The sequence below is a fragment of the Rhinoderma darwinii genome, chromosome 2 (assembly GCF_050947455.1).
Source record: "Rhinoderma darwinii isolate aRhiDar2 chromosome 2, aRhiDar2.hap1, whole genome shotgun sequence".
NCBI classification, from domain to species: Eukaryota; Metazoa; Chordata; class Amphibia; order Anura; family Rhinodermatidae; genus Rhinoderma; species Rhinoderma darwinii.
Window position 1 is genome coordinate 145,035,385 of NC_134688.1, and position 24,760 is coordinate 145,060,144.

The 24,760-nt window shown below is 41.7% G+C and overlaps 1 protein-coding gene across 2 annotated transcripts in view; it reads left to right on the forward strand.

Annotated features, from left to right (window-relative positions):
- PIBF1 (progesterone immunomodulatory binding factor 1) overlaps window positions 1-24,760 on the forward strand; it is a 179,883-nt gene that overhangs the window by 87,887 nt on the left and 67,236 nt on the right. For both annotated transcript variants that reach the window (XM_075850252.1, XM_075850253.1), the window contains 2 exons: window positions 16,876-16,978; window positions 24,313-24,443. In XM_075850252.1, coding sequence (XP_075706367.1) covers window positions 16,876-16,978; window positions 24,313-24,443 — 234 coding nt within the window. The remainder of the gene's footprint in view (window positions 1-16,875; window positions 16,979-24,312; window positions 24,444-24,760) is intronic.

Here is a 24,760-nt window from a genome sequence, read left to right on the forward strand (position 1 = left end):
AATTATCAAAAAGTCAGAAGCATCATTATTGAACACAATCATGCCTACATTAAAAAAAAACGTTATTTTCAGTGGCGGCATTTTTAAATACACATGCAGCCCATAGAAACATTTACAGTATATACTCCTATACAATCAAATTTGCATTTTAAATTGGCAGCATATGGGTGATAATTGAACTGATGAAGTCTGGCAGATTCTCTGAACAATTTTTCAAAATAACAAATAGTTTATTGGTGGTTCTAATAAATTGTTCTGTGTAAATGCGGCTTTAGTGCCACCGTAGTTCTGCCATGTGGCTCATGATGCTTAGAGGCTATGTACACCTTTTGAAAATGATTATTTTTTTTAATAAAACCGTGTATCAGTGTGTTTGGTGTAACTTTTGTATTTGCTTTTTGTTAAAAACATTTTTTCCAGATGCCGCTGCTTTGTATTCACTGTGTTCAGTGACTGCGGGTCCTGCGTGTCTTTGATATGCATGATCGAGCTGTTATCGATCACATCTAAGTTCATAACATAGATGTGATCGATAACCGGTGGATCCTGCGTGTCAGAGACCCACAGTCACTGAATCTGTTAGTGCCGCTGACCTAACGGATACAGATTTCAGCTGCTCTTTATGCAGGATACAAAGCAGCTGTATCTCAAAAAGTAAAAATTATTTTTAATTAAAAGCAATCACAAAGTTACACCAAACACACTGATACACTGTGTAAATATATATATATATATATACATACAAAAAAGAGACCGTGAAGCATCACTCAAATAAAGTGAATTTATTCATCCAACATGGAACCACAACGTTTCACCTCCTCTATGAAGGCATTTTCACTTTATTTGAGTGCTGCTTCACGTTCTCTTTTTTGGATATCTAACACATAAGGAGAGGTCACTCCTTTATTTTTGAAGCTTTGCACCAGCCTAGTCAGGCATTTGTTCACAGTGCTGCTCCAATCCTCTGCGTGTGTGTGTGTGTGTGTGTGTGTGTGTGTGTGTGTGTGTATATATATATATATATAGTGTGTGTGTGTGTGTATATATGTATGTATGTGTATATATAGTTTTCAAAGGTGTACATAGTCTTTAAGATTAATGCTGTAGGTCTTTCCCACATAGGAGAGTGCTGCTGTGCATGGAATTGTGGGATAATATAGAAATAAGTGCAGCCAGCGATTTACATGTCTAGTATGAATTTTTTTTTAAAAATATTAATTTACTATTAAAATGATAGTTTTAGGTTTCCTTGAAATAGCTCTTCAAATTGTCCCTCCAATAACCCACTTGACAACCTCTTAGGGTATGCACCTCACCAAGTAAATTCAGTTTTATATTCTAGAACTTAAAAAGTAAGTGCACTATGCTGTTTATTGGCTCCATTGACTTGGAGGCTGCACACTCTATTTATTTCAGTATGGGGCAGAGTAGCAGGAGACTTGAATTACTACAGCCCTTTACCTTCTCCCTGCTCAGAAATAAAATAACTTGAATATCTTACCCAAACAGGAAATTACGGCCCCATTCCCATATATACGGTGATCTGGCGTAGTATAGAAGCGCCGGAGGGAAACTAATATCAGACTCTTTCCCATTCGGATGTCTACCTTTGCCAACCCTAAAAACATTGCTTTTTCCTGTTCGACTATAGCACGGAAATAGACGCCAGACCAGTGCGCAAAATTTTATTAGTTGTGTCCAGCTCAGGTTAAAAAAACAAAAAACTAGCGGGACCCAACTGATATATGCGAACCCACCCTTAAGCTCTATTGTTAAAGCAACATGGCACTTAGAGGGATGGGAGGGTGAGGGGAGGATTAGCAAGTGTGCCGCCGACTACCAGGTTTGTAGAACAGTGACCAGGGACCGGTCTGCCGCTCCACTGTTTCTCTAACATAGCAGATAATGATAACATGATAACAACTTTCTGTTAGTGAAAAATGGGAAAGTAAAGGTTTACCATACATATGGCTGAGTTTTAAAATATACTGTACATTTGGTTCTAAGAGCACTGTGAAGTTTTCACTGGACTGCCATTTACCTATCTCCTCTATAAGTTGTATCTATTACATTACTTTGGACACTAGATGTGTGCTCCATAGAGATATATTGGATTTATGATAGTGGCATTGTCTCAAAAACTTGGTTTAAGGCGATAACGTATTTTTGTTCCTAGCGCTAAGAGATTAGGATTCATACTCCTGAACTTGTTTGCCTCAATGACCGCTTATTTGTGGCGATCTAGTGTAGACTACAGAATATTTGGTCATCTTCTCGTGTCCCCTTTGTCTTTGCTCTAAGGGCTTGTCCACACACAACGGAATTGCTGTCGAAAATTTCTGCAGCAATTCCGTTGAAAGTGAAAGGCTTTCCGCTGCGGCAAAAAACGCACCATTTCCTGCAGTTTTTGCCGAAGAAAATGTTGCGTAAATTGCTGCGTTTTTCCCAATGTTAGGAGATGGAGACATCTCCTATGAAAAATGCAGCAATTCTGCACACTTTCCGTAGCAGGAATTGACATGCTGCGGTCCGAAAATTACGCACCGCAGGTCTCTGAAATTTTACGCAGCATGTGGATGAGATTTGTTAAATCTCACCAACTATGCTTGTAGTGTATTCTACTGCGTTTTTTCCGGCCAAAATTCTGTCCAGAAAAAAACGCTGCAATTCCGGAGCGTGTGTGTGGATGAGCCCTAAGGTCTTCAAGACTCCTCTGGGTTCTGCAGTATTTTTAAAGATATCAGACTGCATTTTAATTGCTCTTAAGAAAAATTATTTCTAATTAGCTTTTTTTTTTCTTCCGCTCACAGACTCTTAGGGTATGTTCACACGCTTCACAAAAAACGTCTGAAAAATACGGAGCTGATTTCAGAGAAAACAGCCTCTGGCGTTTTTGAAGCTGAGAATGAAATTTGGAGCTTCTTTTGAGGCTTCTTTTCAGACGTTTTTTGAGGCATTTTTTGAGGCGTTTTTCATAGTGTTCAATGGAAAATCAGCTCCAAAAAACGCCTCAAGAAGTGACATGCTACTTCTTTTTACGCTCCGTTTTTTGACAGTGAAGCGTAAAATAAATGCTCGTGGGAACAGAACATCGTAATTCCTATTGAAAGCAATGGGCAGATGTTTGTAGGCGTCTTAGGGGCGTTTTTTCAGGCGTAATTCAAGGCGTAAAACGCCTCCATTACGTCTGAAAATAGGTCGTGTGAACCCAGCCTTAGAGGAGATTTCCTTGTTTTCTTACATTGCTTTAAAGGAAATGGAGGACAGGTTACCCTTAATAACTTTAATTTAAACATTTCAGAAACTTGATGAAACTTGAAGTGTATCAGCGTAATGTTTTTATTTCACTCAGGGCTCATCTTGAAAGAGCAAAACTAGATTTTCTGGTTGTACATTTCTTGTCCTGACATTTCACCTCCTGTCATTAGCATTCATTATTAAGCTTTTCAAAGCAAATGAAGTGAAGATACATATTGTGCTCAGTGCTCAATTCTTGACATAATGGTTTACATTTAAGCCTTTTTTCTTTTGCTTGCTTTGTACACCTATATAATGGTGGTGAATGTGTTTGCTTTGTAAAGGTTTTGTGGATTCAGTTGCAAAGAAAGTAGTCACATAGAGACTCTGAACGTGCTTTGCACAGCTACCTCCTTGCAGGTGTCTTGAAGACGTGCTATTATTATATAATACACTAGCAGGGCCGGCCTTAGGATAGATGACGCCCCTGTATTCATATAAAACGCTGATTACATATGAAATAATATGATATACGGCTTTGTGAAAAAATAAATCTATTCAACTTGCAATATATTTTCTTGTTTTCTTGTGAGTGCTGGGGTAATCGTGACTATATACTCACAGTAAAATGACCATCAGACCATCAGCCCACCACTCACAGATTCCCCCTGTAGGTTGTGCCACACAGCCACTTGTAGGCAGCGCCACACAGCCCCCTATTAGATAGCGCCACGCAGCCCCCTTGTATATAGCGCCCCGCAGCCTCCTTGTAGATAGCACCTGGTAGGGAGCGCCACGCAGCCCCCTGGTAGGGAGTGCCACACAGCCCCCTGGTAGGGAGTGCCACAAAGCCCACAACCCACTTGTAGATAGTGCCACTGTAGTTCCCTGAAGGAGCGGAATCCATGTGTGACCGGGGATTCCGCTCCTTGATGTCTCTGTCCATATATGGACCGTGACATCAGGGGAAACTCCTGAAGCGGAATCCCCGCCCACAGCGTTGCCGATGCTGTGACTAGGGATTTCGCTCCAGGAGAAGCTCCTGACGTCTGTCCATTTATGGACAGTGACGTCATTGGCTTCTCGTGGAGTGGAATCCCCGGTCACAGCGTCTGCAACGCTGTGGACGGGGATTCCGCTTCAGGCGTTTCCCCTGATGTCACTGTCCATAAATGGACAGAGATATCAAGGAGCGCTCCAGGAGCGGAATCCCCGGCCACACGGGGATTCCGCTCCTTCAGGGAGCTACAGTGGTGCTAGTAGATAGCAGATCAGGGAGATACCTCCCTGCTCTGCTATAGTGCCGTCGCTACCGCAGTAGCAGCGGCTGCTAGCGGCGCCACCGCCTTCATGCCCGGTGTCGCCGCTAGCAGCCGAAATGGCTGCTACAGTGGTAGCAACGGCTACTGAGTGAAGAAGCGCCCGGGCGGAAAGGGGAAGGGAGCCTGCGCCCGCGCAGCGCCCCCTTCCACCTGCTGGAGTGATGGGCCCTGTGCGAAGGCACATGTCGCACACCCCTAAGTCCGGCCCTTTACACTAGTAAGGATCAGATATTTATAAACTGTTGTTAACATGCTGGACTTTGTTATTCGGGCATATGGAATGGCATTGTAGAAAGCAGTCTATGACGGGTGTAATGAAGGTGACAGTTCATGTGTTAAATGAATGTTTTATTAAGAAATTGGATTTGTCCATGGATGAAAACAGAACTTCTTTTGTTTCTTGCAACCCGCACCATTGTCCTAGTTGAAATCCATCCAGCAGAGCTTCGTTACTTCTGTGATTGGGCAAATCAAATCAAAGTGATGATGCATGGTTGGAGCGTGCGTTTAGGGAATCCAAATTAAGCTGTCATAAAGGCACAGTATTTGATTTTCCAAGAATGATCAGGCACATAAATTGTAAGCTCTTGCGAGCACAGCATTTCACTAGTGAGAGGCTAGACATGGACCGCACATCCACAATATATACTTTGATCTAAAGCGGCTAGACAAAATTTATAAACATGAACGTGAGGTTCTTTGTTAACATTTTGATCAAATTGTATATAAGCCCACATGCCACTTCACGGCGACCTCTTTAACCCCTTAAGGACGCAGCCTAGTTTGGACCTTGGGCTCAGAGCCCATTTTTCAAATCTGACAGATTTCAATTTATGTGGTAATAACTTGGGAATGCTTAAACCTAGTCAAGCGATTCTGAGATTGTTTTCTCGTGACACATTGGGCTTTATGTTAGTCGTAAAATTTGGTCGATATATTCAGTGTTTATTTGTGCAAAATTTTGAGAAAATTTGAAAAAAATAGCACTTTTCTGAATTTAAATGCATCTGCTTGTAAGGCACACAAAATAGTTACTAGTTCACATTTCCCATATGTCTACTTTAGATTGGCATCATTTTTTTAACATTCTTTTTTTTTTTTCTTGGACGTTACAAGGCTTAGAACATAAACCGCAATTTCTCTTATTTTTAAGAAAATTTCAAAAGCCTTTTTTTTAGGTACCTGTTTAGTTCTGAAGTGGCTTTGAGGGGCCTATGTATTAGAAACCCCCATGAAACACCACATTTTAAAAACTAGACCCCTCAAAGTATTCAAAACAGCATTTAGAAAGTTTATTAACCCATTAGACGTTTCACAGGAATTAAAGCAAAGTGGAGGTGAAATTTGCAAATTTCGTTTTTCTTGCAGAAATTCAATTTTATTCCATTTAGTTCTATAACACAGAAGATTTTCCCAGAGAAACACTACTAAATATGTCTTGTCCAGATTCTGACGTTTTTAGAAATGTCCCACATGTGGCTCTAGTGTGCTCGTGGGCTAAAATACAAGCCCCAGAAGTAAAGAAGCAGCTAGTGCATTTTGGGGCCTCTTTTTTATTAGAATATATTTTAGGCAGCATGCCAGGTTTGAAGAGGTGTTGTGGTGCCAAAACAGTAGGAATCCCCCAAAACTGACCCCATTTTGGAAACTACACCCCTCAAGGAATTTATTTATGGTTGTTGTTACCATGTTGACCCCACAGTTTTTTCAAAGCACATATTTGAATTGGGCTGTGAAATTAAAAAAATGACATTTGTTTCAATAAGATGTCATTTTTGACCAAAATTTCTTATTTTCACAGGGAACAAAATGCCCCATTTTGTTGCCCAATTTCTCCTGAGTGCGAAAATACCCCATTTGTGGTGATAAACTGCCATTTGGGCCCATGGGAGGCCTCAGAAGGGAAGAACCACCATTTGGCCTACTGGAGCTTTTCTGGTGCGAAGTCATGTATGGAGAACCCCTGAGGTACCAGTACAGTTGAAACCCCGGAGAAGTGACCCCATTTTAAAAACTACACCCCTTATGGCATTCATCTAGAGGTGTAGTGAGAATTTTGACCCCACAGTTATTGTGTAAAAGGTAATGTGCAGCAGATGGTGCAGAGTGAGATTTGCAATTTCCTATACATATATGCCAATTCAGTGTCCGATATATTGTGCCCAGCATGTGCCACCGGAGACATACACCCCATAAATTGTAATGTGGGTTCTCCCGGGTACGGCAATACCCTACATGTGGCTGTTATCTGCTGCCTGGGCACTCGGCAGGGCTCAGAAGGGAAAGATGAGGGGGATAAGCTGTGTGGAGTGCATCAGGGTAAATTTAAAAATCAAGGGATGTATGGTAAATTTTAAAACAATCTTTTATACAGAGCCCTGGTTTTTGGGACACATGTCACATTGATGTGTTGTGTCCTTTCTTAACCCCCTCTTATAGCAGACTCTGCACCTCTTTTGACTCTTTCCCTTCCCACCAGTTTGGGGAACGTCTCCTGGAAAGTGTTGCCCTGGTACTATGCGTGTGGCCTAGCTTCCAGAAGTACTGGGTGCCCCCCTTTCCTGGTCCCTAAAAATTAGGTTCTTGATAACCACCTTTTGAATTTCCAGGAAAGTTTCCCTCTGGCCTGCACATCGACGTAGCACGTACGCATTTTACAATGCTATCTGTATGATGTGGACAGCCAGCTTCTTATACCACACCCTCGATTTCCGCATGGCGCTGCAGGGCTTCAGGACTTGATCTGACAAGTCCACCCATCCCATGTACCTATTGTAGTCCAGGATGCAGTATGGTTTGGGGGTCTTTGTACTGGTACCTCGTACAGGTACGTGGGTACTGATGTGGCCATGTATTGTTGTCAATACAAGGACATCTCTCTTGTCCTTGTACTTGACACATAATAGATTGCTTCTAGATTGTGCCCTGCATTCACCCCTTCTGAGTGTTTGCCCAAGCAGTGTTTTAGGGAGGCCTCCTGAGATTTTTTCTAGCAGTGCCGCATGCCACAGTACTTCTGGCAGCAAGACACTTGAAGAGTGGGACGCTAGTATAAAAATTATCCAGGTAGAGGTGGTAACCCTGGTCCAGCAGTGGGTGCACCAAATCCCACACAATTTTTGCGTTCATTCCCAGTAAGGGGGGGGGGGGCATTCTGGGGGCTTAATACTGCTGCACTTCCCTTCATATATTATAAATTTGTAGGTATACCCTGATGCATTCTCGCAGAGCTTATACATCTTCACACCATACCTTGCCCTCTTAGTCGGCAGGTACTAGCGGAATTGAAGCCTCCCTTTTAAATGTACCAGGGACTCATCAACAGTAATACACTTCTCGGGGGTGTATGCTTGGGCAAACCGGGCACTGAAATGGTCTAATAGGGGTCTAAGTTTATATAAACGGTCAAAACTGGGGTCATCTTGGGGTGGGCACTGCTCATTATCGGCATAATGTAGGAAGCGAAGTATTGCCTCATGACGCATCCTGGACATGGCCGTGTGGTACATCAGAGTGTGGTATAACATGTCTGTGCTCCAGTAGGTCCTAATGGATGGCTTTTTCAGAAGCTCCATGTTCAAGAGCAGTCCCCAGAACTTGCCCAACTACTGCGTATACAGGAGTCCTGTGGGATTGGGCATAAAATGATGTGGGGTTCTTAGTAATATACTGTTGGGCATATAAATTTGTCTGGGACACCATAAGCTCTATAAACTCATCAGTGAAAAAGAACTTGAAAAACTCCATCTCACTGAGCCCTGCCGTGCTAAATTTGATCCCTGAGCTGCCCGTGTACTCAGGGATTTGGGGTTCATAATTGTCTGGTGTGGGCGTCCAAATGGGGTCACTTCGCTCTGGGGTATCGCTTGTTGCGGGGTCACTTCTCTCAGGGATTTAAACTATGGAGGTGGTCCTGGGGCGTCTCACCATCTGACGAGTCTGTGTCGGAGGCCAGAAATGAATACGCCTCTGCAGCAGTAAATGTCAGTTGGGACATGTTTGTTGTGCTTCGACAAAATGTATATACCGTATTTTCCGGACTATAAGGCGCACCGGATTATAAGGCGCACTTTCTATGAGCGCCTTATAAGCAATCATGTTTCATATATAAGGCGCACTGGATTATAAGGCGCAGCACATTACCGTTAAATAAACCATTGCTCAGACTGCAAGTCAAAATTTATTACACTTTTTAACAATAACTTGCAACTGGTTCAGCTGTAATTGCAAATCAAAACGTTTAGGGTATGTGCACACACACTAATTACGTCCGTAATTGACGGACGTATTTCGGCCGCAAGTCCCGGACCGAACACAGTGCAAGGAGCCGGGCTCCTAGCATCATACTTATGTACGACGCTAGGAGTCCCTGCCTTGCTGCAGGACAACTGTCCCGTAGTATAATCATGTTTACAGTACGGGACAGTTGTCCTGCAGCGAGGCAGGGACTTCTAGCATCGTACATAAGTATGATGCTAGGAGCCCGGCTCCTTGCACTGTTCGGTCCGGGACTTGCGGCCGAAATACGTCCGTCAATTACGGACGTAATTAGTGTGTGTGCACATACCCTTACCGTACTTTTTCAGTTCATTCCTCCACCAGAAATCCATCAAATCCGTCATCTTCAGTGTCGGAGTTGAACAGTTGGGCGATTTCGGCATCAAGCATGGGGTCCTCCTCTTCATTATCCGAGTCGGTCTCGTTGCTGCTGCTAGGCTCTTCAGTGGTGATTCCAGCCTTCCTGAAAGCTCGGATGACACTGGAGACTGATACATTCTTCCAGGCATCCACGATCCACTGGCACATAGTGGCATAACTCGCACGGCGTTGCCTCCCTGTTTTGGTGAATGTGTGGTCACCTTCTGTCATCCAATGCTCCCATGCAGCTCGCAATTTAACTTTAAATGACCTGTTGATGCTGATATCTAGCGGCTGGAGCTCTTTGGTTAATCCACCAGGGATGACAGCAAGCTCCGAATTAGTTTTCTTCACTTGGGCTTTGACAGTATCGGTCAAGTGGGCGCGCATCGAGTCACAGACCAATAGGGATGGGGATTTGTGAAAAAAGCCACCCGGTCTCTTGACGTAGACCTCCCTCAGCCACTCACTCATCTTCTCCTCATCCATCCAGCCCTTTGGGTTAGCCTTAATGATGACACCAGCAGGAAAATTTTCTTTAGGCAAAGTCTTCCTCTTGAAAATTACCATGGGTGGTAGTTTCTGGCCATTAGCCTGACAAGCGAGAACTACAGTGAAAGATGACTTCTCATTTCCTGTGGTACGTATAGATATCGTACTGGTCCCTGTTTTCTCAACAGTACGGTTTACGGGGATATCGAAAGTGAGGGGAACCTCATCCATGTTAATAATGTGTTCTGGCTGGATATTCTTTTCATTTATCTTGGTTATGCAGTAGGTGCGGAAAATGGCCAGCTTCTCTTCATAATCCTTTGGTAATTGCTGGCACACAGTAGTTCTGGTGCGAATGGAGAGATGACGCCTGTACATGAAACGAAAGCACCATGAAGGACCTCCTCGAAAGTCCTTGATCTCCATGTCACGTGCTAAAGCAGTGGCTTTGAGTCGAATAGAGACAGTGGAGACGCTTCTACCTGCGTTTCTCTGTTCCATAACCCACTGTTCTATTTTGTCCTCCAACTGTGGCCACCTTGCTTTGTTTCCTCGGAAACTCAGTTTGGTCTTCTTTACTTGGCGGAGGGCATCTTCTTGTTTTCTCCACTTACGCACCATGGATTCATTAATGTTGAATTCTCTTGCAGCTGCCCTATTTCCATGCTCTACTGCATAACTTATAGCTTTAAGCTTGAAACCTGCATCATAAGCATGTCTCTTAACAGGAGGCATTTTTTGGGGTAGTGGGTATAGTTAACGCTAAAGCAAAGATATATTGCAAGGATCCTACAGAGCTGTAAGTATCACTCAGTGTGGCTCCTGACTACGGTGGCCGTAATGCTCAATCCATTTATGGATACTGTAAAAACCCAAGTGAAGAATAAATTCATAGGCGCACGGGGGGGAGGAGCATGGTGTGTGCTGTGGTATGCCGCCGCCGACCCCTGCCGCCCACGATAGAGGTAAAGGATCCTGTATGAACCCCTCTCTTTACTGTCGGGTTCATATATAAGGCGCACCGGATTATAAGGCGCACTTTCTATTTCTGAGAAATTCTCAGCATTTTATGTGCGCCTTATAGTCCGGAAAATACGGTACAGCAAAAAAAAAAAGAAAATAGGCTGGCACAAAAGCATGTTGTTTTTTTTTTGTTTTTAGAGAACAAGTGGACTTCCCTGACACTAAAACTAACTAGGGCGAGGGTTCCTAACACTAAACCTAACTAAATTTTATGTGAACTTCCCTAACGCTAAACCTAACTATGGCGACGATTCCCTGACACTAAACCTATCTAGATTATTCGGAACTTCCCTGACACTAAACCTAACTACGGTGACGGATGCCCAACGCTAAACCTAACTACAGTGACGGATTCCTGGGGCTAAATTCCATGACGCTATACCTAACTACGGTTTTTTGATGGTTCCCTCACACTAACTAATCCTAATCTAACTAGTTAAATTGTCAAAATTGGCTATACTAACAATTTTTATTTTTATATAGTTTTATGTTTTATATATTTTATATAGAAAAAAAATAAATCCCCAGGGACCAAGAAATTTGGTCTTGAAGGCTGAAAAGTGGTCAGTGATAGGAGATCACTGACCAAAAATGTGGGGGGAACTCAAGGAGGAAGGGAACAGGAGTGGGTAGTGGATGGGAAGATGGGAAGCAAGTGCTTTTTGTAACTTTTTTTCCGCTTTTTTCACAACTTCAGTCTTCTATCTCTCTGCTCACAACCGCTCTGAACGCCTCACTAACTCCAACAGAGGCGTTCAGGGCGGTTGCAGGAGGATGTGATGTCAGGGAGAGGAAGTGCAGATACCGATCACTGCTGTTGGTCAATTAGTCACTGACTATCCAATAGCGGCGATCGCCAAGGCGGGACCATAGCAACTGGTCCGGGCATATTAAGCTATGATAGCCTGCTGTCGTATACAGCAGCTATCACAGCTCATGAACACGCGGGTACGCGAGCACCACTGTGCTGAATGCTGGACGTACTATTAGGTCATGTAGCGCGAACGATACAGCAACCATGACCTAATAGTACGCCCAGGAGCGGGAAGGGGTTAAAGTGGGTCCCTAATCCATCGGTCGCAGCACCGCATGGCGGCCACTGCAGCATCACTCCTGCAGAGGGAGCAACCCAGAGGCCTGAAAGCACCCATGCCATCAGGCCATGCCAAGCATCCTTGGCTCTGGCCCACGTCGCCCCACAAGTTCAGCACTAAACAACAAATACCACCCCACAGTACCACAACATGTGAACAGAATAAGCTCACCATAACATGCGCTCCCAGTGAACAACGAAGAGCACAAGCAAGAGCAAAAACACTTATGAGGTCATTGCTAAATTAAAATAAGCTGGGCCAAATGTGTGGTGTGCTGGTGCCGAGTAAAACAAAAAAATGAGGGGGATAGACTCTATGATAATATCACTAGTGAAAGACTAGACATGGACTGCACATCCACAATATATTCTTTGATATATAGCAGCTAGGCCAAAAAAATTTGGGGGTTAACATTTTGATCAAATTGTATACAAGCCCACTTGACCCTTCACGGCGACCTCTTTAAAGTGGGTCCCTACTCTTTTGCGCATGGCGGCCACTGCAGCATCGCTCCTGCAGAGACAGAAACCCAGAGGACTAAAATCAGCCATGCTATCAGGCTGTGCCAAGCCTCCTTGGTTCTGAGCCACGTCCCCCCACAAGTGCAGCACTACAGCAACAGATGCCACCCCTCAGTACCAAAGCATGTGAACAGATGTGAGCAGGGCCCTAACTCTTTGAATTTTTAGTTTTGTCCCTATTTAATGTCTGATATTGTCTGTACATGTTCCCTCTGAATTATAAAGTGCTGCAAAATATGTTGCCGCTATATAAATAAAAATATTATTATTAGGTTTACACATTTGCAATTCGTTTCCATTTAGGGAGAGCCGGGAATAGCTTTCTAAGAGAGCAGAAACATTGAAGAGGTTTTCAGACATGTAAAACTTGGACTTTAATTGACATCAAATAACAAACTTTTTAATATACTGTACTGTCCGATTCTACATCGCTCACCTATCGGAGGGTATGTCACTTTTTGTTTAGAAAGCCGTGTGATGACGTGAGTTTCATTATGTGGATCCGTCCATGGCGATACCACGTTGTGTAAACAGCGCAGGTAAAATGTAGAAAAAATGGGAAGTAAAACAGCGCTGCCAACACCCAGAAGCATCATGCAGTGTAGGAGTGAAAGAGTTTAATTATATAAAACAGTGGCCCAAGAACAAATGAAAGGGAGAAGACCGTAATACTGTGAACCGCCGCTACAAGTGTGTCGGCAATTCACAGTGAGCAAGTAGAAATGGAGGGTAAGCAAAACTCATACAAACACTGCGGCGCCTTCAAAACAGCTGATCAGCGGGGGTGACGGGAGTCTGACCCTGACCGATCACATATTGATGACTTATCCTGAGGATAGGACATACCTTTTAGGGACTGGAAAACCCATTTAAAGATTGTGTACAGACAGGATAAGGCCCCATGCACACGACCGTGTTTGGTCTGTGATATACGGTCCACAGGTCGGCCGCATTTCCCAGACCGAACACAGTGCAGGGAGCCGGGCTCCTAGCATCATAGTTATGTACGATGCCAGGAGTCCCTGTCTCGCTGCAGGAAAACTGTCCCGTACTGTAATCATGTTTTCAGAACGGGACGGTACTTCCGCAGGGAGGCAGAGACTCCTAGCATCGTACATAATTATCATGCTAGGAGCCCGACTCCCTGCACGTTGTTCGGTCCGGGAAATGTGGCCGACATGCGGACCGTATATCACGGACCGAACACGCTCGTGTGCATGGGGCCTAAGTGTAAATGGACATTGTAAAATGTATAAACTTGTTTTATTGAATTTTTATTTGTAATGTTTGCTGTGTGGTGCGACTATTTGATGCAACTTGCATGACAGCACAATCCAGGTGCTGGTAAACTTTTGGGCAACTTTTTGGTTGCTGCCGACAACGATAATATTTCACTTTTTTAAAACGATATGACCAGCAGATGATCGAGCGTTTGCTCACTCATCTGATGATCGCTGCCCTGTTTACACAGGGCAATTATCGGGAACGAGCGTTCTATGAATGCTCGTCTTCCCGATAATCATCCAGGGTAAAACCCCCTTTACAATGTAGCCAATTAGACAAAAATGTAGTCTTTAGTGTACATTCTAGATTTTATTGATGGTTTCTAAACATTTATATCATGTATATTTATATAAAAGACCAGTGGGCTCCCCAGTTAACATTACAACTAGAAATTATTAGTAGACTAGTTTTATGGACCGTTCAGGTGTACAGGTATGCTCAAGGAGGACACAGCACCACGGAGACTCTTTAGCAGTGTAAAAAAGTTGCTGTGGATTTATTCAAACAGGTACATAAAAAAAAGTGCATACAGAGCTGATACGTTTCGGTAGGCAAACCCACCTTTGTCAAGCATTTGTCAAATGTTGCAGCTTTGTATGCACTTTTTTTATGTACCTGTTTGAATAAATCTACAGCAACTTTTTTTACACTGCTAAAGAGTCTCCGTGGTGCTGTGTCCTACTTGAGCATATTGATGCTGGATTAGCTATCCCACTGACCGCGTGCACACTGGAGGTCACCTGCGTGCTGGTTTTTCTTCTTTGAAGTACAGGTATCTATCTTCTTTCTTTTAAAGCATGTCAAATATATGTAGGCTTAATATTACTTGTCTTACAAATGTGTATGTCTTCCTGTCCATATGTTTGTATCTTAGTCAATTATAACTTTGGACGCTTAATACTAAAAATCGACTTTTAAACCTGTTTTTTTTCCATATCATTTTCCCCTAAAAGGAAGCATAAATGGTACATATATCAAGCGGTCTGCCTTTCTCAGTCTCATAGTAAAGCTTCATTTAGTATCCATGGGTTCCATATATTTCATAAGTAGACAAGATTTTGGTTCTGCCTGGTTCTTAATCATGACTGGTTTATATGTTGGATTTTACAAAGCATAAAGTATATTTAAAATATTTCTCCCTAATATAGTAGACGTGCTGTTCAGAGCTCTGGGAAAGATGGGTTACACGCTTGAAATAACTGTTTGTGTTTTGGTTCAACCAAAGAAATAATTTATAAATGGCTCAGTAGAATGTGACAGAAGAGGGCATCTCAATGTCTTGATAAAACTAAATTAACTACAAGGCAGTGATCGCTGGTTCCCAGCTCAGGGGCCTTCTCTGGCGACCATTTCTGAGTTACACTAAATCTAAGTGAATAAAATAAAACCTATTATATAATTATTTTTTTTACTACATAACAATGTTGCGAGTATTCAATAAATTGTCTATAAGGCCACATTCGCACAGCAGTATTATGATCAGTATTCGTAAGCCAAAACCAAGAGTGGAACCTACACCGAGAAGAAGTATAATAGAAAGATTTGCACCTCTTTGGACCTCCTCCTGGTTTTGGACTACAAGCACTGATGCAAAATACCGTCGTGTGAAAGTTGCCTTAAAGGGAATGTGTCGCTAGAAATTTTTTTTAGTTAAACAGTTAGTGTATAAATGATTAAACATTGTTCTAATTTTTTCATGAGTCAGGAAATATTATAAATTAGATTCTAATTTATAATATTTCCCAGCACTGGTCACTAGATGGAGCAATTCCCAAAATTGCAGCATTGGCATGTGGTAAAGCAACCACATTGCTTTATGCTGCAAAATTTGAGAATACACACTCGCTCTAGTGAGCTCACAGAATCCCCCCTCCTTTCTCCTGGCTAGTGCCAGGAGAAAGGAGGGGATTGAACGGTCAAACCTCCTACACTGTGTGCCGCCATTTTTTGAGATAACACACAGTGTAGTAGGTTTACATACAGTGGTAATCACACAGTAAAACACGTACATACACAGAAATAACTTACCTGCTCCTGCCGCTCCCTCCGGTCCGTCTGCTCCCTCCGCTCCTCGTGCTTGCTTCAGAACAAAAGTCCGGAAACATCGACCGGAAGTAGTAATCTTACTGTCCGGCCGCGGCTTCCGGTCCACAGGAAAATGGCGCCGGACGTCGCTCGGCCGAAGACCTTCAATTTGGACTGTGTGGGAGCGGCGCATGTGCCGTTCCCACACAGATGGCGTACAGCATAGTGGATGGAACGGGCCCCGTTCGCATTCACTATGGGGCTGTATGTGCCGTATTCCATGTCTGTATGTGTCGTTAATCGACACATACAGAGATGGAAAAAAAAATGGCAGCCCCCATAGACAAGAAAAAGTTAAAAAATAAAAAAAAGTAAAACACAAATAAATAAAACATTTTTTATTAAAACACTAAAAGCAAATTGATATAAAAAAAAAAATTTCCGCGACACTCGTCCTTTAAGATGGAGCTTGTAGACTTGTTCATCAATAACATTCAGCATTAGTTTTAAACTCATTGCTAACCATTCTGACGGGCCAGTCCAATGCTAGCATTTAGAGCTGTACTCTGGTTTCTATTGGAACTGGAATTGGTTTACTTGGACTCCACCATCAGATCTGTCACATTAGAGCTTAGTTCAAAATATTTACCAGTCTGTTGTGCTCCCATAAGGCTCTGCTGTTTGAATTCTGAATTTAGCTCTAGACATGAATGGAGAAGCCACTCAAAATCCGTACAAGATAAGTAAAAGATTTGCAAAAGTAAGTCTATGTTCACATCTGCGTTTGTTATTCAGTTATTCTGCTCCGTCAGAGGAGCAGAACATGGGAATAACCGGAAGCATCGGTTTCATTGCGCCACGGACACCACTGGAGGCCAATGGAACCTATTGACTTTAATGGGTTCCGTCGGGGTGTTCATGGTTTTATCGGAAGCAATAGCGCAGCATGCTGCACTATTGTTTACGGTATTTTTGGCAGGATCTGCGACGGATGCCCCTAACGGATCCTCCAACGGAGATGTAGAAGGCACCTGGTCAGAATCTATGTGCTCCAAGATCTGTAAGCTTGGTGTTGTGCAGTCAGATCATTTGGGTATCCTGTTACTTGGCACTTTCTCCAGTAAACGGGATTCGTTTGTTTAGGGTCAGAACAATGTGCATGGACACAGGAGACTGTTACTTTAGGATTCTGGTGCGCAGAAATCTTGATATGTACTAGTAATAACTTTGTCTTTTCAGTGTTCACCTGGCAAGAAGACTTTTGCAGCTAGAGAGACAAAATTCCTTACTGATTAAAGATTTAGAGCAGCAGAAGGAACAAACTACGAAAGTTTCACTGGAAGTAAGTAAAACGGCCCTAACTAAATGTCTGCTTAATATGGGTGCCCAGCTTTGAAGATGATATACAGATGCCTGTCAGAATTTTTTTTTTACTGTCTGTTTTGTGGAATGGAAATATATTTGGGATCAAAAGAAAAATTGCCCTCCAGAAATACCTTATATTTTGTTTTCAGGCGTAAATGTGACATTCTTGATTAACCAGTTCTGTATTGAGGAGTATGTAATGTGCACATGCCTATCTTACTGACATCATGTATTATTTGCAATTTATGTATTCTACTTTTCATACCTTATGACATTAAAAAAATAATTGGCAAGGATAAGAGAACGTTCATACATATATTTCTTTGGGCTTATTATGCTTGTGTTACTGCCATTAACCGCTTAAAGGGAACCTGTCACCAGCATTTCGCATATTGAACTCTACTCACTCCTCGTTGGCCACTGCGTCAACAGTTCATTGCCGTTATTCGCTCTCCTAAACTCCTCTGACCGTAAATAACGGTCTGCAAACACTTTGCGCCTTTTATGGTAATAATCCAGCAGTCTCGTTTGTTCCTCTAATTATGCCTGCCCACCGCCGAAAACTGGTCCGCCCTGAATGCTGAAATCTTGTCTGAGATAACAATATGTGCCCCTCATGTATGGTCCGATTCCCTTCCCGGCTTATTTCGGGCCTCAAATCTAGTTACTGCGCATGTGCAGCTATGGTGTCCCATTGTGCGCACGCACCAGAACAGGACATCAATGAGCAAGCACAGGATTTCGTGTGTGCTGGGCGAGGCGAGGAGCTGTCATTCAAAAGTAAGGAAGCAGGATAAACTCGGAAAGGCTTGAGGAATGAAGATATGATTATTTTCGAACGAAGATATGACTCTTAAACTCATTACCAGACGGCATGGAACACTAAAAAACTAAATGCTAAAGATACAGAGCCTACATAGAAAATAATTATAGGTTACATAAAAAAGATTTTTCACCCACTACCACCAGGTATTGCTGATTTATTTGGAGTAATGCCAGTGACCGGTTCCCTTTAAAGGGAATGTGTTGCCAGAAAAACATGTTTTTTTTAAAAAAATTAAACATTTAGTGTGTGGGTGATTAAACATTGTTCAAATTTTTTTTATTTTTTTGCACGAGTCCAGGAAATATTATAAATTTTTTCTAATTTATAATACTACCCATTTTTGGTCACTAGATGGAGCTAGTTCCCAAAATTGCAGCATTGCAACATTGGGTTAAAAGCCCTCGCTCTAGTGAGCTCTCAGCATCCCCCCTCCTTTATCCTGGCTAGTGCCGGGATAAACGAGGGGTTTGAAAGGTTTAACCTCCTACACTGTGTGTCGCCATTTTTTGAGGTAACCCACAGTGTAGTAGGTTTACATACAGTAGTAAACACACACAAACACTAACATACATTGAAATCTCTTACCTGCTCCTGCCGCCGCGGCTCCCTCCGGCCCGTCCGCTCCCTTTGCTGCCGCTGTTCCATGTGCACAAGTCCGGAAGCCGCGACCGGAAGTAGTAATATTACTGTCCGGCCGCGACTTCCGGTCCACAGGAAAATGGCGCCGGACGGCGCCAATTTCGAATAGGACTGTGTGGGAGCGGCGCATGCGCAGTTCCCACACAGACGCCGTACACGGCAGTCAATGGGACGGGAGCCGTTCGCAGTCCCTATGGGACTGTGGCTGCCGTATTCCATGTCTGTGTGTGTCGTTAATCGACACACACAGAAATGGAACAAAAAATGGCAGCCCCCATAGGGAAGAAAAAGTGTAAAAATAAGAAACAGTAAAACACAAACACACAAATGAAAATAAACGTTTATATTAAGGCACTAACATCTTTAACATATAAAAAAATTATTTGTGATGACACTGTTCCTTTAAGGATGCAGCCTAGCTGGGGCCTTAGAAACACAGCATTTTTATAGTGTTTTGTTTTTCTCTGCATTTAGGAAGCCATAACTTTTTTTATTTTTTTATCGACGTAGCTATATAAGGGCTTATTTGTTGCAGGATATTTAATTTTTTAATGGCACCGTTTTGGGGTACATACAGTGGAAACAAAAAGTCTACACACCTGTTAAATGCCAGTTTTTGTCATGTTACAAAATCAGTCCAAGATGAATAATTTCAGAATTTTTTCCACCTTTTAATGTCACCTATAATATGTACAATTGTATTAAAAAACAAACAAGCTGAAGGGTGGAGAAATAAAAATAATGAACAAAAATAACGTGGTTCCAAAAATATTCACACCCTTAAAATGATACTTTGTTGAATTACCCAGTGACTGTATGACAGCATTCAGTCTTTTGGGGTATAAGTCTATCAGCATGGCACATCTTGACTTGGCAATTGTTGCCCACTCTTCATTGCAAAAGCGCTCCAAATCTGACAGATTGTGAGGGTTTCTCCTGTGTACAGCCCTCTTCAGGTCATCAAACAGATTTTCAAAGGGTTTCAGGTCTGGGCTCTGGCTGGGCCATTCCAAAACTTTGATCTTCTCCTGGTGAAGCCATTCTTTTGTTGATTTGGAGGTATGCTTTGGGTCGTCACCTTGCTGAAAGGTGAAATTCTTGTTCATCTTCAGCTTTTTAACAGAGGCCTGCAGGTTTTGTGCCAATATTGACTGATATTTGGAACTGTTCATAATTCCCTCCACCTTAACTAAAGCCCCAGTTACAGCTGCAGAAAAAGAGCCCAAAATCATAATGCTGCCTCCACCATGCTTCACTGTGGGTATGGTGTAGTTTTGGTGGTGTGCAGTGTTCGCTTTGCGCTAAACATACCTTTTGCAATTCTGGACAAAAAGTTCAACCTTGGTCTCATCAGACCATAACACGTTTTCCCACATGCTTTTGGCAGACTTTATGTAGGTTTTTGCAAAACATAGCCAGGCTTGGATGTTTTTCTTTGTTAAAAAAAAGCCTTCCATCTTGCCACTCTACCCCACAGCCCAGACATATGAAGAATATGGGAGATTGTTGTCACATGCATTACACAACCAGAACCTGCCAGAAAGTAATCATTTTAATTTTGCAGAAGAAATGCCTCCCGATCTGACCCCCTTAGACTTTTATCTTTGGGGTCATTTGAAGGCAATTGTCTATGCTGTGAAGATACGAGATGTGCAGCAACTGAAACTACGGATACTGGAAGCCTGTGCTAGCATTTCTTCTGCCGTGTTGCTATCCGTGTGTGAAGAGTGGGAGAAGAGGGTTGCATTGACAATCCAACACAATGGGCAGCACTTTGAACACATTTTATAAGTGGTCAGAAACTTGTAAATAACTCATGAAAGAATAAAGTAACGTTAAAACCAAGCACACCATTGTTTTTCTTGTGAAATTCTCGATAAGTTTGATGTGTCACATGACCCTCTTCCCATTGAAAAAACTAAAGTTGGATACAAAATGTCCGACTTCAAAATGGCCGCCACGGTCAACACCCAGCTTGAAAAGTTTCCCCCCTCCCATATACTAATGTGCCACAAACAGGAAGTTAATATCACCAACCATTCCCATTTTATTTAGGTGTATCCATATAAATGGCCCACCCTGTATAAGAATTCTTTATATATTTCTCAGTTTTAATTGCAGTATGAGACCAAAGAGAGTGAAAGGAAAGCAGGAGATTAAGAGTGAAATTGCTGGTAGATAATTTTATTTTGTACATTTAGTCTCTTTAGCGGTTTTTTAAAATTACAAGCAGGTCTATATAATCAATTTAAAATGTAAATAATATTTCCATGAATTGTCCATTTATGTGAAGTCTTTTAAAATTCTGTTTCACTATTTCTGAGTTCTCTTCTACATTGTAGACTAGAAAGATTGGCGAAAAACACATACGGCGCCAATAATGGTACGGATCTCCAGGAGAGTTTGTGAATAAATCTTTGGGTTATACAGACGTTGTTATAGTTGGGGAAAATCCGTAGAACCGCTGCAGCCAGGTACACACAAACCGGAAAACTTATGAGAAAGTTGCCACTGGGGAGACTAGTGGAGGAGAGGAAAATTATTTTTTTTAAACATTTAAAAAAAAGTGGTGAACCTTAATGGCGCTGCTGGTGTAAGGTTTAGAAAACAAAAGGAGATATGGATACAAAATAGCTTTATTGCAAGTGGCTACACGTTTCAACGCCGAACTAGCGTCATCAACAGGCCAAACAGATTTTAATTTTTTACAAAAATACTAGCCTTCCACATGGTAATAGTTGGTTGCTGACACCCACCAAAGCTAGCTATCACATTGCCCATACGGCTTGTTACCCAACCCCCCATAACACATGGATGGTATATAATTATTCATAAGATTCCATAATAATAGGTCCTTGGATGCCCACCAAGGGCCAAATACCAAAAGGAGTGCAGGTAAAATAAAAGCGAGAGTATCTTGCACTTCTCTGGTGGCCCATAGTAAGTCTAGATATGGAACGGAAAGGACAAATAAGAATTATACAAAATGCCATCACACTATGGTAAGTTGCTCAGTATTTTGCATCATGGTTTGAAAGGTAAAACCAGTTGTCGTAAACACAGAAAAGGTGCAAATCTTTTCATTAGAATTTATCTATGTATGTTCCGCTTCGTGTTTTGGCTTTCAAATACTGATATAAATACTGCCGTGTGAAAGTGGCTATAGTCTGGATGCTCAAGGGCTTGTCTACTTTAGAAAACCCATTTTCACACACACACTATTCAGGAACCCTGAGTTATAGAGGGGAATGATACATTCAGGACCCTCAACTATAAGCCACCTGGCATATCTGCGCATTACATGGACAGACATTGATTTCAATGGGAAATGTTTATTACTTCATTTTACCAGTTGTGGTGCTGCCAGGGAATGAAACACTTGATTACATGTTCCCTCACAAATTACAACGGATTGCTGCGGAACATCATGTGATCAGCGAATTGTCAGGAGACCCTTCTAACCAATAGAGATATGTCCTAAGCAGGCAACTCCTTTAATGACTGGAGTTGAGGACCCCGGTTGTAGTATACTACTGCCCCTAAATCTTTCAGTACTGACCGTGTTATCAACAATAGCTCCAAAATGGTTTATACCTAGATTTTAACATTTACATGAAATCAAAAAATGTTCACATTGCTCTTTGACTCAGAATCCATTTTTATTGCAATCGACACACTCAGGCTATACCGAGATAGTTTAACCTGCAACTAAAGCTGTTAATATGTATTAGAAATGTCTTCATGTTTATATGTGGACATGTCTGTATAATTCATCAATATTTGTTATATTTTATATATTTTTTGTATGCGTATTATTTACTGTTTTATCTTATTGTAATACTGATTGCCCCATTTTCTTTTTTGGAATTGTAGATTTAAAATTAAGATATTTTTAAATAATAATATATCAATATTTTTATAACAATATGTGAGAATGAGATTTATAAATAACAATATGTCAATGAATAGTGACAGGTGCAAACAAAGCCATGTATTTGTTTGCTTTACTGGCATGGTTAATGCTCTCAAGCTCTTTTGTCCCATAGAACGTTGATATTTGTTTGCTTTTAAGTAACAGTATCTTGGAAACATTTAATTAAGTTACAACAGTCAAACTTAGAACTGGAACTTGAAATAAGACCAGTTAACTTAAAGCGGTTGTCCCACCATTAAATATCATATGTATCACATAGATCCTAAAAAATGAACAATGTTTGCCATTTAGATGCTGTTAAAAAAATAAAAAATGTGCATGTCCACCTAATGTTTTGGATGCTGGGGGACACGCATGCTCAGTCCCTCTGCCTACAGCCAGTTCTCTGCATAGTGATCTGTTCACTACAGAGCAAACAATAGAAATCGCTTTCTTCCCATATTTTTATTGGTTTAAGAGGGTGTGCATACTGTGGGTTTCCACACTTCACTACTCTGGATCCCATTTGACTTATTTTCAGGGAAAGTAAGAAGGAGCTATATTGCCAGCCAGAGGGTGAAGGAGACTCATTCTGTTCAGATCCCCTCCCGCAGCAGTACAGATTTTCAGCGGTACAGATTTTCAGCGGTACAGATTTTCAGCGGTACAGATTTGCAGCAGCCCAGGGGCACACAGAGAAACAAAAAAAAGATGAGAGAGGTGTTTTTTTCCCTGACAGAAACCATGCAGACTACTTTAAATGGCTATTAATAGCATTTCTGGACTTTTGGTATGAAAGTGATTCATGGGATAACCCCTTTGGGGCCATTTTTATTGAGTTTCACGGGTTTGCTGTGTTCTTTGAATAGCTATAATGAGAACTGATCGCTGTGTAGAGCAACCATTCTACCCTCACACTGCTTGCATCACCATCAGGACAGTTGTAAGTTACAAGTGACGAACTAATAGTTTCAGCGTTCCTCGTGTTCATGGCCTGTATAAAGCGGAGAGAATAGGGAGCGATCACTGGCTAATTTCTTCCTACGACATAAGGTGTATGGTTTGTGCGACTAAATGTAAATATAGCATATTCATTGTCACCATTTTTTAGTTTGTCCTGTGTAAAAAAAAAAAAAAGATTTCAGAAATCTCAAGTAAATCTATCATCAACTCTTCTAGTATCTAATATCTCTTCATAGGGAGAAAAGCACTTCAGTCATGTTGAATATTTGATTTGGTTGACCTCTTCAGGATATTTTCAGTGGGTCCTTTAAAATACATTTGACCTGGGTTTGAACTGAATGTAAGAGAAAAATAAAAAATCATGCAAGGATTGCATAAAAATTCCCTAAAGTTTGAAAAGCAGATTTTATATGGTGATCAAGGTATAGTGATGTATTGTGTGTCAGTAATGATTAAATAATTTACATACCACATGAATAGCAATATCTGAACTTTTCATGTAATTTGTCTTTGTAACTTTAAGAATATTTCACCCCTGGGTTAGTGTAAGGTGTAAGCTTATCACAATATGTAATATTATAAATTCATAAATTATTTTGTAGTACAAACATTTATTCGCTATATAACATTTGTTTTCCTTAATCAAAAGATGTGTAACAAACCCGTTTTACTTGTATCAAAAGCTCAGACAGAGGAAATACAGGTGGAACGAAGAAAGGACCAGGTGGTATAGTAGATGGCACTTTAAATGTAGTAGCACAAGGCAGCGCCAACAATGTTGTTCAAGGTCACATCACTACGATAGGGGAAGTAGTACTATCAGCTGTGGACTGCAGAGTGGATGATATTATTAACAGATATATTTGGTTTTTCCCACACTCCTGTAATTCTAAGTTGACATAGTAATAGGAAAATTACGAATTGTGTGTATGACCTATATATTTTTTTTTGCCCCCCCACCATTTTATAGTGTGATCGAACCAACTCCCTTTTAAGTCAAGTTCACCAACCGTACCAATACCTCATTGAATCTGTGCGGCAAAGGGACACCCACATAGACTCTCTTAAGGACAAAATTTCAAGGCTTGAAAAAGATGTCAGGTAAGCTTGTTTACATCCTTTATCTTTACTTTTACATATCTGAAGACAAATCTGCCTGAAATTTCCAACATATAAACTAATGTAAACCTAAATGGTAACAAGTATTGATATTGTGCTTTTTAAAATTCATTTCATAACATGCTTACTCACAAATAAACAATTGATACCAATAACATCCCCCGATACCCACCCTATGTACTTACCTGGCCCCGGCTTCTTCGTCTACGCTGCTCTCCACCATCCTCCTTGGTGTCTGGCAGCCGCTCTCTCTGCCAATGCTCCACGCTGGGTTTTTAGTGCAGGCTGAAACTCTGTTT